Source organism: Haemorhous mexicanus, chromosome 1 (assembly GCF_027477595.1).
Source record: "Haemorhous mexicanus isolate bHaeMex1 chromosome 1, bHaeMex1.pri, whole genome shotgun sequence".
NCBI lineage: Eukaryota > Metazoa > Chordata > Aves > Passeriformes > Fringillidae > Haemorhous > Haemorhous mexicanus.
This window is the reverse complement of record NC_082341.1, coordinates 136,815,096-136,833,184: the sequence shown is the minus strand read 5'-3', so window position 1 is coordinate 136,833,184 and position 18,089 is coordinate 136,815,096. Positions and strand designations below refer to the sequence as shown.

General features: G+C 38.5%; 1 protein-coding gene across 7 annotated transcripts in view; it reads right to left on the bottom strand.

Annotated features, from left to right (window-relative positions):
* Positions 1 to 18,089, bottom strand: part of VPS13B (vacuolar protein sorting 13 homolog B) — a 431,824-nt gene that overhangs the window by 32,988 nt on the left and 380,747 nt on the right. For all 7 annotated transcript variants that reach the window (XR_009488944.1, XM_059864515.1, XM_059864541.1 and 4 more), the window contains exons 43-49: positions 14,095 to 14,256; positions 4,242 to 4,397; positions 2,637 to 2,900; positions 2,403 to 2,486; positions 2,060 to 2,235; positions 1,408 to 1,578; positions 536 to 737 (exon numbers count right to left, since the gene is read on the bottom strand). Coding sequence is in view for 6 of the 7 variants with exons in the window: in XM_059864515.1 (XP_059720498.1) it covers positions 536 to 737; positions 1,408 to 1,578; positions 2,060 to 2,235; positions 2,403 to 2,486; positions 2,637 to 2,900; positions 4,242 to 4,397; positions 14,095 to 14,256 (1,215 nt within the window). In the remaining variant the exon portion in view is untranslated. The remainder of the gene's footprint in view (positions 1 to 535; positions 738 to 1,407; positions 1,579 to 2,059; positions 2,236 to 2,402; positions 2,487 to 2,636; positions 2,901 to 4,241; positions 4,398 to 14,094; positions 14,257 to 18,089) is intronic.

Below are 18,089 nucleotides of genomic sequence, written 5' to 3'. Positions count from 1 at the left end.
TCTTCCTCTACTGTAATTCATTCTGTGTCATTATCAACTTTTCTTGGTAACATTAAAAGCTGTGAAATAACATTACATAAAGTGTCTCAAACCAAATACGCCTTTCAGGCTGGCAATTTTGCTGCTGTGGTCAAGAATTTCTCAAATGACACGTTGGCACAAAGTCTTTACTTGGCCTTTATAGCAACCTTCGTGGGACGCTACCTTACAGCCATGTTGCAGATTCTTTGGTTGAACTGAGAGGAAGGGGAAAAGGCTGCTGATGGAACCAAGGCCTTCTTCCTACAGTGTCTTGTGGACAATTTTTAACTATGCATCTTTAGGATGTTGTTTTTCAAACATTGCTACCAAGTACGTTGTGCTACCCACTCAGTGACTCAGTGTGGTGAATTCCTATTATTGTAGTCCTCATCATATGACTTACAGACAAAGAGACACAGCAACTGCAAAGTGGGAATCATCTGGAGTAACAACCATTCTTCAGAATGAGTGTGTTTAGCAGACCTGTGCCTGCTAATGTGAATGGCATAGTTACCTCGAAGTTGGGAGGTATAATTACTTTCCCACTAGGTACTTGAAGAAGAATCTTCTCTCCTTCAAACAGCCAGAGGTCCCACTTGGACTGATTGATAAGCAAAGCCCAGGGCAGGAGTTCAATCAGCAGAGTTCTCACACAGGGTTTCCATACTGACAGCTTTACCCGCATTGGACTATCCCATTGGGAGAGCTGCTCATTGCTGTCACAAACAAAGAAGCAAAAACTTAAAGTCAAAGGAATAATGAATTCAAGATTACAAATGCTAAGGTGTCTTTTTCAGAAATTTGCAAGGCTTTTCTGGTTGTGAGATAGAAAAACTTCCCTTCTTACCTCATCATTCTGGAACACACTGAGATGCTGTTAGAAAGATCTAGATAGGTGTAGGCTATAAAGGCATAGTTTTAACTCCACAACCTCAGCCTGAATTTAGTCAATTAATAAATGCCTTAACAAAGTTACCACTGTCTTACAGAGCTAAACCTGTGATTTTTGTGTCATCAAATCACATTTCCTTTTTGTTTCCCCAACAACTACTTCTACAGCAACTCCCTGTTTCTCTACTGAAACAAACAGCAGCTGAATAAACAACAGCCTCTAGAGCTGCAGTAAAGAAAGTGCATTCACAAAAAAAACGGTTCCATTTTTAAAAAATCCATACTGATGCAATCTTCTCAGTGTAAACAAGGGCAGCCCTGAGGCTGACCTAATTTTTTTCCCCACTTGCCACAGATTCGGCAGTTTACATGCAGGAATTATGTAACTGCTGAAAATATATTCAGTGTTCATCACATAGAGTCTTCCAAAATGTGGTTTCAGTTTCTTTGGAAAGGCAATGCAACAGTCATGAAGAAGGTTTAGCAAGGAATTACCTGTCTGAATCCTTCCTATTATAAGGCCATGCAGGCTGGGGAGGACTAGCAATGCCATAGAACTCGGAGAGCACTTGGCTGACGTTGCCACCCGGATTGGATTTACTTGCTATCTGTTTAATCAGAGTGGTCGAGATAGGGACTGCACACTCTGATGGATCATCTTCTTCTCTGTCATTGAAAACAAACTCAGTCACTTACACAACAAGATCAAGAATTAGCATTAACATTTTCTCTCATGAGGCTTGCCAAATGTACCAGCAAGAACACTCTCATGGTAATCGTGGATGAATCAAGTTACGATGTCCAACAAGTTCTTAAGAATTTATTGACATGCATGGATTTGTTACCATACTTTAATGACCCTAAAACCTCTTTAGTATTCTCAAAAAAACATTTCAAGATAATTCAGGAATTTATTTTTTAAAACACAAGAATGTGGACTGCTTAATTAAACAAATGCCTGTGTTCTTAGGATAGTTATACCAAATTTAATATTTCCTCCAATATAATTTCAGCTACATATGCTTGTTCAGTCATATCCCCTCTGGGCATGGCACACTTTCAGAAAAAATGCAGAAGAAGTTCAAGTGTAAATTATCCTTTCTTTTCCATACAAATGAACGATTTTCAAGGAAAATGACTATTATACCTGGCTTGAAAAGTCAGGTGGTGTGTAAGATCAGGTTCTATATTTTGCAGTGCTTTCTCTTGTCCTTTCCCTGGAATTACTTGTGTTTCATTCAGTCCCAGGCTTCTTTTCTCTATATGTAAGATAATAGGGTCTGGAAGATGGCTCCTTACAATGAAAAGAGGACTGAAAACAATCTACAAAAAGAAAAAAATACACCAATTTAAAGCAAATTTTATTTCAGTATTACAACCGTAGAAACAAACTATTGATAAATGTTTACAGTGGGTCATTCTGACCTTAATTTATTGTATGACACATAAGGCATGAACATTCAGATTTCAGAAACATTAAATGTACTTACTAATCGCTGTTGCACATGCGAATTGGGCTCTAAAGTCAAAACTGTGCACCACACATATGTAATTGAACTCTTTGAAGATGGTACCTGTTTGTAGAAAGATCAGCATTACACTAACATTATTCAGGGTGATAACATTCACTATTTAATTATATCAAGCAGAAGTCTAAATGTGAAGTGCTCAGTTCTCTCAGCCATTTTTAATACTCTATTCCATATACCCATTTCCCAGCCTACCTGAATGACACTGCTGTGTTCTGTGTGTTTAGAACTTAGACATACATCTTGGGACCAGTCTTCATCTCCGGTAGATTTCACGCTCAACTCAGTGAGCTCATTGTTTTCTAGGATATATGAAGGCAATTTCTGCTTGGCTGCAAGGCAGTTGATGTGTTCTTTAACAACAGCCTGTCCGTCTTGACTAATGTAATGCTGAACCACTTTCAGTTCAATACTTTCAGAAAGGTAACTACACACTGTCTGTCTTCCACAGATTAAGATCTAAAACACACAAGAAATACAGCTCTTATGTAAACAATTGTGAAAAAAAGAAGTCAAAATTGAATTAGAGAGAGAAAACCTGTAGAAGAATAATCTCCCTGCTTTAGGTTTCCCCAGGCACTGCTGAAGGCAGTGACTGGTAAAACATTATTTTTATTGGCCAAATGTATGTCCAATTTCATAGAAAACCAGGCATTAAAATTCTTGAAATATTGCAAAGGCAGTATCCACGCTTGAAAGAAACATGTATCCACTTTCCTTCCCACTAAACTCAGCAGTACTGCCCATGGCTGACAGCTCTGGTTTGGATTTTAAGAGTTCTGTGATGGTCTCTGAATGTTGAGACATTTCTGAGCAGTCACAGGGATGAACTTCAGAAAGGTTTCTACAGATACCTCACATTCCCATCACCAGCCAAATGATCCAGAGCTTTCACAGTATGCCTGCCATTTTAAAGCTTATAATTTCATTAAATGACTGAAACTGTTTCTGTATTTAAGTGCACACACCTAGAAAATGATCAGATTAGACTCGGCGTTGTTGCTGTCCATCATGCATGAATTGTTTACTGTGGAGATGTATCTGAATTTTTCCAAGCTATACCAGGGAACACCATTCCACGTGTATCCCACCAGTACAACCATCATAATTTCTTTTTTCATGAATGGGGGCACACACCATTCATGAAAAAAGAATGAGCTCCAGCCCACCACGTGATATCTCAGCAGGGTTTTCAGTGACACCAGGCACTGCTCCTGTCTGGTCAGCTGTACTGTTGCTGTGCAGTACAGCTCTGCCACATCCATGAACTGAGCATGTTCTGTCCACCACATGGTCTGGCTTCTGTCAATGTAGAAGCAGTGTTCTTACACATCTCTTTACAAAGATAGTAAAGGGGAAGTTATTGCACAGCAGCTGATTTTCAAATGTTAATTTGGTAATTCTTTTACTTTAAAAAACATGTAAGCCTGAATTACTACCCAGAATATATTAAGAACAGTTTCTTAAAAAAAATTAAGAGAAAAATCTGTTTCTCAAGAGCTTAAAACATGTAACAGATTATGTAACTTAGCACTGTCAGAACTTATGAACCACGCAAAGGGATGTTTACTGAAGCACATAAAATACATGCTGGTACATACTGAGCTTTTAAATGCTAAGATCGACACCAAAGTGAAGAAAAAGGTTGTAAAAATTCCCCAAAATAGACCCAAAAGACTGCTATACTTGTTTTTTTGCAGATCCCAGTAGGAGAGAATAAATAACAAAGTGACTAATTCATGAATAGGCAACAGTTTAAATTACTCATGTTATTTTTTCCTAACTGGATCAAATCCTTACTTGCTTCTGCACTCCACTGAGCTGCTGAACCTTGATAATAAGTGATGCTGTCCGGCCCTTGTACTGAATGGTGCGAATAAAGGTCCCTGTATTGTCCACACTGAATGGCTCAGACCACCGCCAGTTTCCCCAGCCTTCAATACAGATGTGCAACAGCTGGAAAGAAAGAAATTACTACTTCAATACATAACCGGGAAAAAAAAGTGCCTTGCAGTAGGATATAAATTCCCATGACAGAGAAATATTCTTGGTTTGAAACCTCAGCAATGCTAAGCACACCAGTTGTCTGAATGATCCATTCAGTCTGTAATTCTGTGATTTCAGACACAATCAGAAGCAGCAACAATACCATAAAATGGCTCTGAATCATGCATTTCTATAAATTACCTGCTTTAACAGTATGTTTAACATCCAGGCACACAACTGGTCACAAAAAAAGGGCAAGTAGACTAGAGAGCATAAAACAGGAAATTAGAGATTTTCTTCACTGCCTTTGAAATTGTTCTAGAAGCCCATTCTATTACCAGCAAGGTGATATGGAACACAGGTCCATGCAAGATTTTTTTGCCTTCAGAATAAAACAGAAAATTAAGAATACCTTTCCCTTTGAAAATAAAGAAGGACTTGTATAGCTTGCATCTATGTGTCTGTTAAATGCAGAATGTGGTATATTGCTGAGAGATGGGAAACATTTCATTTCTTACACAAATGTGGTGGTAAGTTCAAGCTTGACTGCATGAGAAGAAATTTAACTGCGTAATTATACTCCCTATGTGATTCATTCCGGAAAAGGAGTGGCTTTATTCCAGTTTAACTTAAATCACTTCCAGAGCAATATAGTCTTTCATCATTTGAAGAGCCTTTCATCCATTTACCCACCATACGCACTTACCTCTGTCCCATGGAGATTCTTTAAGCCAGAGTAGTGAAAATTGGTACTGTTCCATGTAGGTCAATGAAGTTACATAAATTTGCACCAGCTGAAGATCTGGCTGTTTAGCTCTGTATAGATCTTTTGTGGCTGTGCAAACTTAAGGATGGGAGTTATATATAAGGGATCAAAGCAATAAGCATTCTGGGTAAAATTTATTCTTTGCAGAGGGCCAGCACAGAGGCTAAGCAGCACTTAAGTTCTTTAAAACAGTCATATGAAGGCCTTGTGGGAGTTCTCTCTTGAGGGTTGAATTTCACTCTGATTTTGGACATCTGTCATTAATTAATTTAAGTAATTGAGAACAGGATCAGGCCCAAAGATTGATTATTTACACTAGCAAAAACTGAAACTTGTAAATACTGTGTTCTTCCATGATTTGTTTCCAAAAAGAGATAGCACTCACCATGGGTCTGGTCAGTTGGACTTAGTGAAGGGCTGGATGTTGGGGTTTCCTTCATTGTTTTAAGAAACAACCACAGCAATAACTTTCAAAGATATTACCACTCAGTAGCCTGTTTGCAATTTGTGGTATCCTCAACACAAGTTACACACAGAACAATAACATCCATTCAGTGGGTGGCTTTTGAATTTGCAAGAGTGATGACTGCTGCATCCAGATTCAAATGAGTTTTATGCTGGAAGCACAAAGGCTGATACGTGCCCGTGTGTGCAAGGACAGGCATCTGGATGTGCCCACGTGTGGGCACAGCTCTATATTCAAGGTCATGTTGAGGGAGGCTGTACACTAGGATAGCCAAACTCATAAACAAACATGTCACTTTGATTCTGAAGCATTAGTTAAAGAAAAGGAAAAAGAAAACAACAAGAAAAATCCGATTGCAGTGGCTGGAATCTGTTCAGTTTCTCACAGAGGCAGCTGGGAATAAATCTCATCACACATGAAAATTAGGAGAAACATGAAAACTGTTTACTTTGGAGAGAATGGTAGCTGGAAATGACAGCCAAATAATGAGAAAAGGTACTTAAGTGGTCAGCCTCAGCTAGCAGGCCCACAAAACACTGTGTGCTCCAAAGATAGACGTCATGTAAATGCCATAATTGACAATTAGTAATTACATGTAGCTACAACACTAGGATGTCTCCCACCCTGTATAAACAGCTTTGCTCTCGAGTTGAATGTTCCCAGGGAACATGCTGTCAGCTTTCCCTGAGCAGTCATTAGTTCCCAAATGCTACCTTACTAATTTTCTGTGTAGTGTTTAGTCTGCATTTAACTTCAAGATTCAGAAAGAAAAATAAAGAAGAGCTATTATAATCTATTGGCATTTTCTTATTTAACAAACATACTATTTGCATACTGGTAAACATGAAGGATACAGCCTTCATAATTTACTTTAAGGATCTCTAATATATTTGTATTAATGACCTAACAGTATAAGAATTGGGTGCTGTGTAAGTTTACTTTTGAGTCAAAAGTAAAGTTTACTTTTGCATTACATGAAAACAGAAAAAAAGGATCTCTGAATGGTTATATAAGTGTGAGATTTCTGGAAAAGATGGCTAGAAATAATCAGCAAATGACACAAAATGATGTAGAAATATATGGCAGGAAATAGAAATGGCAGTGATTTTAGAGAACTAAGTAATCAGACATTAGCATAATTTTAGCAGAAAACAAATTTACACATTCACAGAATTTTCTATACTGGAAGGGACTCACAAGGATCATCAAGTCCAGCTCTTAAGTAAATGGCCCATACAGGGAATAAACCCAGAACCTTAATGTTATTTGCACCTCACTGTGACCAAACAGGTATCAAAGTGACCTGATACTAAAGATTTGCAGCAATTGTCATTTACTCTTTCGCTGATCAAGCTTTATGTTAATTCTGAGAATTTACTGGAGACTCTGTTCAAAAAAGTTCAATGAATATAGCTGGGTATGGGACATATATTAAGAGAAAAGAGAATTCATTGCATTAAGATACAAAAAAAGAGACTTCAAAGCATTCTAAGAAATACAATCCATTGATAAGCAAAAATTTGTAGCTTAGATAGAATTTAAACAGACTATCTATTGTATATGTGAAGATGGGCACTCATTCCTGTAAATATTTGATTTCTACATTTTCTGTTGGGGAAATATACCAGCAGATAACCCAGAGAGTTTTGTTTTGACTGGACTTGGCTGGGGCTTGGATTTGTACTTCTTAGCCATTATGGATTTCTGTTTTGAGAGGAACAGAAATTACTTCAAGGAAGGCAGATTAAGATGAAACTGCTCTTACTGGAGCAAATGGCTGGAAAAGCTTTATCTTTAAAATAATGTCTCTATCATGCCTCTTCACAGAATGTTTCTATGTTCCTCAAAATTTACTTATGTTTTCAGCTAGATGTGTGAGTGAAGGATATGATCTGAGTGAATAAAGCTGTGTGTCATATGACAAAGCATGAGGACTAAAATGGGGGATTAAAAGTGAGACTAAGAATTCAGCCTGTCCAGAAAAGGCATCCATTTCCAGCTGTATAAGTAATTTAAAGCCTGAGTCCTCAAAATGCTTAGTGATGCAAATTTGATTTCTACTTTGCTTGTAGATTCACCAGATTTAACTTGGTTTCACCAAGGTTCTTTAGACTGTATTTGTCTTCTAAGTGAAACTAGGAAAAGTTTTTACTGGGGGGAACAAGGGTGATTGCTATGAGTTCTGTGAGTTTGGGAAGAATCAGGTGAGGACCTGGTAAATGGTGTGGGAGCAGTTGTTATTTTAAAAGATAGAAGACAGTAAAATAAAAGTTGTGATGCAGCAGCACGGAGAAAATGTAGCTCTGGAGATGGGAGCTGAATTCTAAGAGTTGAAGCTAAAGAGATTTTTAATTGAAAAATTAAAGAAGAAGCTTGATTTGTATTTTTTGCTGTATTTTCACAATACAAAGAGGCTCTTGACTAGGATTAGGATTCACAACAATAAAACCAACTAGTATTTGGAAAAACTATGAATGAAATATTTATTCTGCATATTATCAGTGGCAGTGGCTACAAAACCAGCTTGAACTTCACTTTGGCTTCATTTTCTCAAGTGATCTCTCTGGGAGATCTGGCCAGTTCTATGCCATTGGCCCTTGTAGGACAGAAAGCCAGTACAGAGCATGGAAAAAGGCAATTTCCATCACCCCCATGCTGGGGTAGGAAAAAGGTCACACTTGGCAGATAAACTCTGACCCTGGGGGCTCCTGGAGACGTTGTGAACCTCAGCATTACCTGCAAAGCAGACCTGAACCTCACAGGTACAAACTCACCCTACACACTGCAGAAAAGTCTTTTGGTTAAGGCATGGTAACCAAATTTTAAACATTAATGGATAATAATAACCCTTATCTGCCCCAGACATGATCTAGAAATACAATGACATGAAATACAGTATGAGCATTGATTTAGAATGCAGGACTCCCCAAAAGAGCAATAGTACTCTTCTCACTGTGTGAACAGTATAAAATAACATAGAGCTTTTTTTGCCTGATGTTGTTCTCTAATGACCTGGGCAGGATTGTGTAAAGTACAAGAGACTGTTCAGAGAACCTGTAACATTCCTAAACAGTAACAGGGGAAAATATCCCAATAACAACTGACATGTAAGCTACAGTTTCCAAGTTTGAAACCAGACTACTGCATATAATTTTTCACATTATATAACCCAATATCTGAAAGAACAGCAACTTGGAAGTAAATAACAACAATGAATTGTGATCCTCCTGCAACACGAATCCAAATTTGGCTTCATTCTTCTTTTATGGTAGAACAAAGAGAAAGTTCTTATATAACAAATTTACTATTTGTAAAACTACAGCAGCCTTTAAAAAGTATGTTTATAAAATTTAGAAATTGTGTTCACGGACACACTAATTAAAATAAGAGAAATTTTAAATGTGTTCCAGTGAAGGTACTAATAATGTACTAACCAGTACTAATATCGACTCAAGACTTTGTAAGCATATAATCAGAAAAATGATAGCTATATTTTCCCTCAAATTCTATAAAGTACCAAAAAAAAAATGACACAGTTTCAGGCATATTTACTTACTTTGATAAGAAATAAAAATATTTTATTAATACCCACATTCTCATTGAAGTCACTGCCCAATTCAACATAGCAACTGATTTTTTATTCATTATATCTGCTTCTTCAAGTTAAAAATGCTGAAAAGTGAAAATGTGTAACTGTTACTGTAACCCTGGAAGGAGACTACAGAAAGGGTTGAGAACTGCTACTTTCTTAAAACTTCTACTATGCAGCATTATGTTTTGCATAGAAAGCACACAAATGAACTTTAATCTGTCACTCTGTGCTTCCTCAGAGGACTCTGCTGAAGTTTGAGTGTAGGGAAAACAACTAGTAATAACTAGCACATTATAGACAATTTCTGCTCTCTGTTCATAAGCAAACAATCTCTGCAGAATACATTCAGGGGACTCTCACATGGATATCTGGTTTTTACATTTGCTGTGATCCCTAGTGGGACCCTCCAATTGCCTACTGTCTTGCAAGACAGAATTCCTTAACTCTGAGTAAATTACTAGGAAGATCTGATCTCTTCTAACTTCAGAGTTTCACCCTATGTATATGCTCCAGTTCATCTAAAAAACACAGCTGTCTTGGAGACAAACATAACTTTTGATGTAACTGGGGCCCATCCCACAAAACAATGTGAAGATCAAGATAAGGAGTGCAGACTTGATCCAATAATAATGTAGGAGCCAGTGCTGTCTGTAGAGCACAGGAATGATGTATCTTCTCTTCCCTTTTAATGATATCTAACAGACCTCTAACTTCCATTAAAATCTGCAGAAGGAACTCACAAAATCTGGCAGCTTTAGATAGAATTGCTTAAAGACTCAAATACCATCAGTTCTGGACCTACCCCAACTCTGAATGGGACTATACAGTTGGGGGTGTCTTATCCCTAAGGGGGGCCAAAACCTCGTGAAATGTGAGGAAAATGTGGGGGGGGGTGGAGTGGTGTAGAAGAGTGAGCATCGGACCTCAGACTTATTACTGAAATCTAAGCCAAAGTAGTGAGGCTTGCAGGAATCACAGTGAAAGTTAAAAGGGAAAGGTTAGGTTCCCTGAAATGTAAAGGATCCAGGCAGGGAAAAAATGAAGGAAGCAAGGAGCTATAAGTTAAGCCAAACAGTTGGAGGGACACCACCAAGAGCTGATAAATCCAAATCCTCGGTGTGCTATAGCTGTTTTTGTAACATAAAAAAGTTGATTTTTTTTTCAATTTTAGCCTATAGTTTCATTAATAATAAAATTAATTCTAAACGTAAATAAGTAATTATAAAACTATCTGATAAAATATATATTTTAGGTGTATATATATTTAATTGTGTTAAATAATTAAAATGGGCAATTACCGCATCTCTAGTCTTCATTAGCAAAAGAAAAATGGAGAATTTTATTGATGTGAATGTAGAAGAAATACAATCCTTTTAAAACTATTTATTTTCATTTAACTGAACTGCCTTGCCATACTAAAAAAACATTTTGCAGAGGTTAAATAAAGTATTTCGTGGCAACCGCTGCTTCTTAGTGCCTGTGTAACAAGAAACATGAGCCAGCCAAAGTTGTGCAAGTTGGTTTTCTTTCCCAGTAAGAGAATGTGGTATCTAAGACCTTGTCCTAACTCATTTTATCCCCAAGAGTAAGTCAAGTAAGTCAAGTATGAACTAATGCCTGGAGGGAAGTCCCTGACTCCAGAAGTATGGATTATTTCACATTTATCTTACAATCTGCTCTCAGAGTTCTTAAAATTCACTAACTTGGCAAGTCAGGAATTATCATGAGAAATGAAATAATTTCATAACTATGAAGTCATCTAGCATTCCATGAATATGACACTCAGAGGGTTTGTCCTTGCTTGGGCATTATTCTGACCTTTGGATAACAAGCTGCTAGATAGTTTTGCATGGAAACAATTAGAAAAGTGCCACAGTATAACAGGACAACCTGATGTCTTGATTGAGTTGTTGTTTTCATTTCAAGGATTTGTATTAATCATTAAAAAAATGTACATGACAACATTTGTAATAATATTTAAACAAACTTTCTTTTTTGGTATGATTTAAAATGACAAGGGATTGTACTGGTTAGATGAACTGCCATTCTGAATGCTGTATTTGCAATGGACTCGTATTGGCAAATGAATCGGCTTATAGGGGAATGCCAGGGTTCTCTCTTTACAAGACCTTTGTAAAGAAAATTTGGTTCTATCTCAACTGTGTGTAGAAAGCCTGTGCTCCCATATAGTTTCAGTGAAATTACCTCAGTGCTGTTTTTTAATCTCTAAATTTCCCAGCAAGACATGGCTGTTAAAAATGTTAAGAGAGCAGAAATCGTGTTGAAATTATTCCAGAGGTTGGGACAAGGGAAGTAGAACTCCCTACTAGAAGAGCCTGCTGGCCAGCAGTGTGGCTGAGTCAGGAGTCAGCTGTTAGCTTTGCCATCTCCTGGGACATGGGAATCCATCATGACACTCCTGACTTTTTATCAGCCCAATTCTTCAGTGAATCTAAATCTGATCAGAGCAAAACAGAATGGGGAAACCCTTTGACATCACCAACTGTTAGCTGAAGAATGAATATCTGAAAAATGAATCTGAAGCTCCTACTGTCACCTCACCCATTCCCTTATGTGTGATTTGGGCTTCTGATTGACTTTCCCACTTTTCATCCTGCACTATTGTTTTTTATTTAATAAGAAACTTACATCGTAGCCATGAAACTGGAATGTTTTGTACTGCTCAAGTCTGGGACTGAAAGCACAGTTTAAGTTTTCCAGGTGTTAGATGTCGAATGCCATTTATTCTGATGGTGGTTTTTAGCAGTTTAGTTGCAACTAAGAGAAAGTATCAGTAAGGAGCTGTCCTTTTAATTCTTCAACTTTTCACTTGCTTGAGATATTCTTCATTTTTAAAACTCCTTCCAGTTTGAACCATTACTGAATATACACATACTCAGAACTACACCTTAAGTAGGTCTATCTAAAATGAGGATTTTCACAACTGAATAATTTTATGTAAGTAACCAGAAAATGAATGTAAGAATTTTTTAAGAGGAAAGCCTTACTTAGCTCTGGGTTTATTTACATTATTTAAAATATTTCCTTCTTCTTCTTCCATGTATTTATGAAAGGGTTTAAATCTAATTTTGGGTGGTTGCTACAAATGCCAAGTGATAATTGGTTATGAGTTATAGGTTACACAGCTTTCTTTCTCCCTTACACAACCAAGGGGAATTACAACAACTGTAATCCTATGTCACCTGATGAGTGGGGATCTTGTCCCACGCTCTGACACGTGCCCAGCTGCACAGAGCACAGTCACCACATTGTTTGGTCACCTGTGGGATGGGGCACCACAGGTGTTTTGTGTGTATGAGGAAATGAGTCTTTCTGAAACATGGAAAGGGACATAGAGTACTCCAGAGTCTCAAAGTCTCCAAAGGCCTCTCTCTGTCACTATGACACCAGCACACACCTTTTATAACAGCTCTTCTGTTGCTGGGCTAAGATGGTCCTTCATGAGCTTGGCTTCCTCTTAACTTACGCCCTGACTTCAGTGTCAACTGCAATTGTTTACTCTGGCAGATTTTGCTCAGCACAGATTACCACATTCATGTAAAATTCAGTAGTTTTGCATATCCATCAGCTGACATGTGAATGAAAACCACAGTAAATTTGCCATCTCTGCCTCCCAGTGTAACTTGAAACTTGTCAGCAGTGAAAGTGGGCACAACTCCTGTTTAGAATTACAATTCAAAATTTGCCTTTTTTCTCACATGCTAAGACTGGTACTTCCTAGGGCTCTAGAGGAGTTAGGAACTCCTATTCACTACATTCCTCCTAGGAGCTGTTAAAATTTTAGTAATTTTTCAGGGCAGGACTGCTGCTCAGCAAATGGGGTGGCACAGCTCTGTAGTTTCATACTCAGCAGGAGCTGGGTATATACTAAAGAAAAGAAAGGAAATGGGTTTGCTGTTTCACAAACAATTTTTAAATTAGATTTAAGTTCTTGTCCTGTCTTGAACAAAGACGAGAAGTCTATTTTTAACTACTTCCCAAGTGTTGGTCTCCTCTCTCAAGTAACAGGACAAGAGGAAATGGGCCTCAAGTTATGCCAGGAAGGTTTAGATTGGATATTAGGAAAAGGTGCTTCATGGTAAAGGTTGTTAAGCATTGGAACAGGCTGCCCAGGGAATGGCTGAGTCACCATCCCTGAAAGTCTTTAAAAGATGTGGCACTTAGGGACATGGTTTAGTGGTAGACTTGGCAGTATTGGGTTGGACTCGATTTTAAAGGTCTTTCCAACTTAAATGATTCCAAAGTTTCATTGAAATACTTCCTGTTGATAGTTTAAAAGTATTTTATTTCAGTTTCAGTGTTTATCCTTAAAAACAAAAATCCAATAACCCAGAAACTGTATTATTTAAACTCTATAAGTGGGGTGTTTCTGACAATTTCAAATCTTTTCTAAGGGAAGCACTAAGTTGAGAGCTTTGTCCAGTTTGACCCTCTTCTGCAAACAATTTCAGTGAACAGATGCTTCTGGTAAAAACAACTGGTTAAAAAAATTCCCCAAATCTCTAATGTACATCTCAGGAAACACGGATCGCTTAGCTATAGAAACCTGGCAAGTTGTCTTTCCTTTTTTCAGAAGCTTCACACAACTGCTTTGTTTTACAAAAAGTGCACATCCAGTTCTACCCTTGAGCAACTTTTAAAGACTTCTGGCTTTCCTCACACTTTGTTTACCTTTTCTCTGTGTTGCAGCCGCAGTGTGTGACTCCTGAAGGAACTGGAGCTTTAGAGATGGTTGAGACCACAGAGAAAACCAAAGAATCGGCGCATGAAGCCACCACCAGCCTTAGCAAAGGCTGCCCTGGAAGGGCTGTTTGTGACATACCTGTGGGGACTTGTGTGAGCGCCAGCTGTACTGGTGACTGTGGAGAGTAGCCAGCAAAATATTCTCATCAGTATCCACCTGGCCAAACCTCAGCGTCTCTTGGGTGTCATTACAGATCACAAAATGGCTGAAGACAAACTCCTCTGCCTCGGGGCATCGGTTCTGAAAGGAAAGGGATGGGAAAGCCAGGAAGAATCAATGTCAGTTGCAGGACATTTGGCAGCTGCCTGCCCAGTGGCGACTGTTACAACACAGAAATGCAAGATCTCTTCCCTCAGCTTTGGCCTCATAGTAATCTCTGCAAAATCTAGTTTCTGAGTTGACAAAATATACCCTAAGACTTAAAATATTTTATTTTATGTTTCTGTAATGCAAATCTTAAAGATTTAAAACTACAATAAAACCAAATTTTCTCATCTGGGTAAACAACTTCAACAACATTAAATTCAGTGGGAAATGATGTTACATAGGGCAGACAGGGTAGAACAGCCTGAGCAGAGAGGAATGCAGAGGTTTCTCAGTGTCTGACAACTGAGCTCTCAGGCCAACAGGTTTACAGTTCCTGGTTCCCAGCTTCTGCTTCTACTTTGAAATATTGCTGTGGATCAGCAGAAGTCTCCCTCTTTCCTGATACCACATCACTTGAAAAGACAACAAAAGAAAAAAAGGAGACATACGTAGATTATTTTCACAGCTCCATAAGGCTAGTTTGGAAATGTAACATGCCATTTAATAGGAACAAAAAATTATTTTAGATTTTACAATATTTTTTCTCCAGCATCTTTCCACCCCTCTCTCCTGCTGCTTTTCATCTGTCTGCTTGTCACTCTCTTGGCACAATGATACCATATGATAGTCATAAAAATTGCCACAGCTACAGGTCTTCTACCCCGAAGGCACGAGCTATAATCCCCTGTATGGGAGAGGTCAAAGTGTGACTGACAATTTGATTTGGAGATCATCTCTCATATATTTCTGCCCTAGTCACGAGTGGGCTGGCACCTTCCACTTAAAAGCAACTATCTAGCAACTGCAACAAGTGCTCAAAGAAACCAACATTTGGATAGTCTTTATGCAATTTCATGGTTCTAACACAAAATATTAATCTTCTTGTTGTTTTTGTTACCTCTTACTGACCCATCTTTCCTAGCACACTGACAATATTTTTCTGTTGGTTGGTTTCCCTCTTCACAACACAGCTAAGTTACTCATTTCTCATCCTTTCTTCCCATGACATTTTCTCTAACTTATGGAACCTCCATGGATTTTGAGAGCTGATTTTGCTTCCCCTCCTTGCACTCTCAGTGGACCTTTTAAATGGATATTACAAAGCCAGTGCCTTCCCTGCCTCTAAATCATATGGATCCCTTAGCTCTTCGATAAAAATGTGCCTGGAAGCCTGCAGAAATTCAGAGATCAAGCAAGAGGGAGAGAAATATTTCCTCATAGATCCCTATGCAGCCTTAGTTATCCTTGAAAACCAGTTTGGTGCATTGCTTGTAGCACATTACGGGGTGATGCACATGGAAGTTTTTCTGAGAAGTGAAGCGCGCAAGGTATGTCCAGTTTAGCATCCTTGAATGCAAGTTCACTACTTGTTTCTCCAGAAGAACCTGAGGTGAATCTACAGGATTCTAGTCTGGGGCTAGAAGGGACCTCTGGAGGCCACCAAGTCCAATGCCCCTGTTAAAGCAGGTTCACCTGGAGCAAGCTGCACAGGATCCCATACAGGCAGCTTTTAAATATCTCCAGAGAAGGAGACCCCACAACCTCTCTGGGCAATCTGTTCCAGTGACTGGTCACCCTCACAGTTAAGATGTTTTTCATGATGCTCAGCTAGAACTTCCTGTGGTTTAGTTTGTGTCTGTTGCCTCTTTGTCCTTAATCAAGGCAGGTTGTAATTCCTTTTGTAACTGAATGTCAGGATGACTGCCTGGGAGTGTTTGTGCAAATACTATTCACCCTAGGAACATTTTAGCATGAGAAAATTCAGATTAGAACTTCTTCCCAAATCTCATTACTTCTTCTGCTAATCTTTTGTGAAACAGGAGCCAGGTGAGCATAACCAAAACTGCATTTCTTCCAAGAAGCAAAACTCTTTACAGAGCAGTATGTCTGTATCACATTCAGTAGCAGATCTGAGTGTGCTAAAGGCTGACATTTACAGTGAGTGCAGAGTTTATTTTGGCATTTTCTAGTGGAGGATCTACGACTTTTTACTGTCAAGTTGCCATACCCACATACCCATAAGTCTACCACAAATATATGTATTTTCCTGCTACAGCTTTGCAAAATGTTCTTTTTAAAAGGGAGGATTTACTATTCACAGAGCTCAGCATGTTGTTAGAGTCAAACCTATACACAAGCCCAGGGGAATTTAAGAAAAGCTTTTTCTTTTCACTCCAATACAATTTCTTCTTGATACACAGAGACTGAAAGAACAATGCCATAAGATGGAGATGAACTTCCTTCTTTTTACCTTAGTAGCTAACTTCATGTCAAGTAAGTAAACACATACTGTAGGTTTTTGCATTTCCCAGAGGGAAAAGAGAATCCAGTGAGTTTTTGGCATGCGTAGAACTTCTAACTTCTGCTTGGGGAATGTTATCCTATCAGGAATTATTACCACACTTGCACACATTTTGGGGCTGATGAATGACTGCCATTAATCATTAGTCTTGAAAGCTAGATTTGCTACTAGAATTCAATGCTTTCAACAACAACAGTTCTCAAAGTAAAGTGAAGAGGTATTTTAAGTTCCATTTTTATAATAGTTCCAAAGTTTTACCCAAGGAAACACCAATATTTGCATAATAGGACAATGCTCTGTACTGCCAAGGCTTGAGAGAAAGCTACTGATGCCTCCAGTCTTGATAACAACAGATGACTAAAGGAACATCAAGGAAGCTTGAGGATGTTTTAGCTCAGTGTGGCAACTGTGCACTGGACACCCATGCTTCTTTGTCCTTAGGGATCTGCAGCAGCACCCTGTACCCATCACAGGGAACTGGATCCCACATTGCTGCTCAAGTCTGACAGTAGAAGCTTCTAGAGTAAGCACAAAAGGAGGGGAAAAAAAAAAAAAAGCCAGCAAAAGGATGAAGACATCTTGATATCTTGATTGATAAAAGAATGTCTAGAGAAACCCGGCACAATACAACCACATAGAACCAGGCCATTTGTGTGGCAATGATGCTGAAGAGCTGAATGATGATGCCAGTAGCTGAAAACACCTAAGTGTGGATTAGGAAAAAAACCCTCTCTGAATTAAAACAGCATATCAAAAGACTCAGCAAAAGATTAACAGCCTGAATGAGATACAATTAGGGTCAGTTCCTGGGGGACAATTTCCTGCCCCTCTTTAGATCATTTTTCAGCTGTTATTTTCTCTCAGAGAGGCCTGGAAAGTGTCTCTCCTTTATTGGTCTTTCAAATATTTTGTGAATTCTATGCAGAGGGGAAAAACATCCCACATAATACTAGTCACCAGGCTTTTCCAGTCTCAGGACTTTTTGCTTGTGTTTTAGCTCACAGCTATTTCAAAGCATTTCTGGATCTGGAAAAAGCCCACACCATAAAAACCTAGGCCTCCTTATATGCACAAAGTTATTTTTTTTGTGCTTCACAAGCTACCAAAGACTTGTGCAAGCTTTTTGTCTCCCTCTCATGTACACACTGAGACACACATACCATTACCTAGTAATGGCTTTTTTCCCAGAAAATCTTTTGCAATTTGTCTCCCTTGAAGACTCTCTAAGAGAAAAGAACATTTTCCTCAGGATTCTTTAAACTTCACTCTCATAGCCATGCCCTGGCATTATCAGGTAGAAACCTTCTGTATCCTTTTCCCTTTGTTCTCTGTGCTTATTGTAGGAAGGTGGGGAAACCACTACGATCACAGACGGCATTTCGACTGATCCCAGCTCTTAAAGAAAACTTATGCAATTGCCAACAGAAAGGTTAAGCACCATGCAGACCTTGAAGAAAAGAAGCTC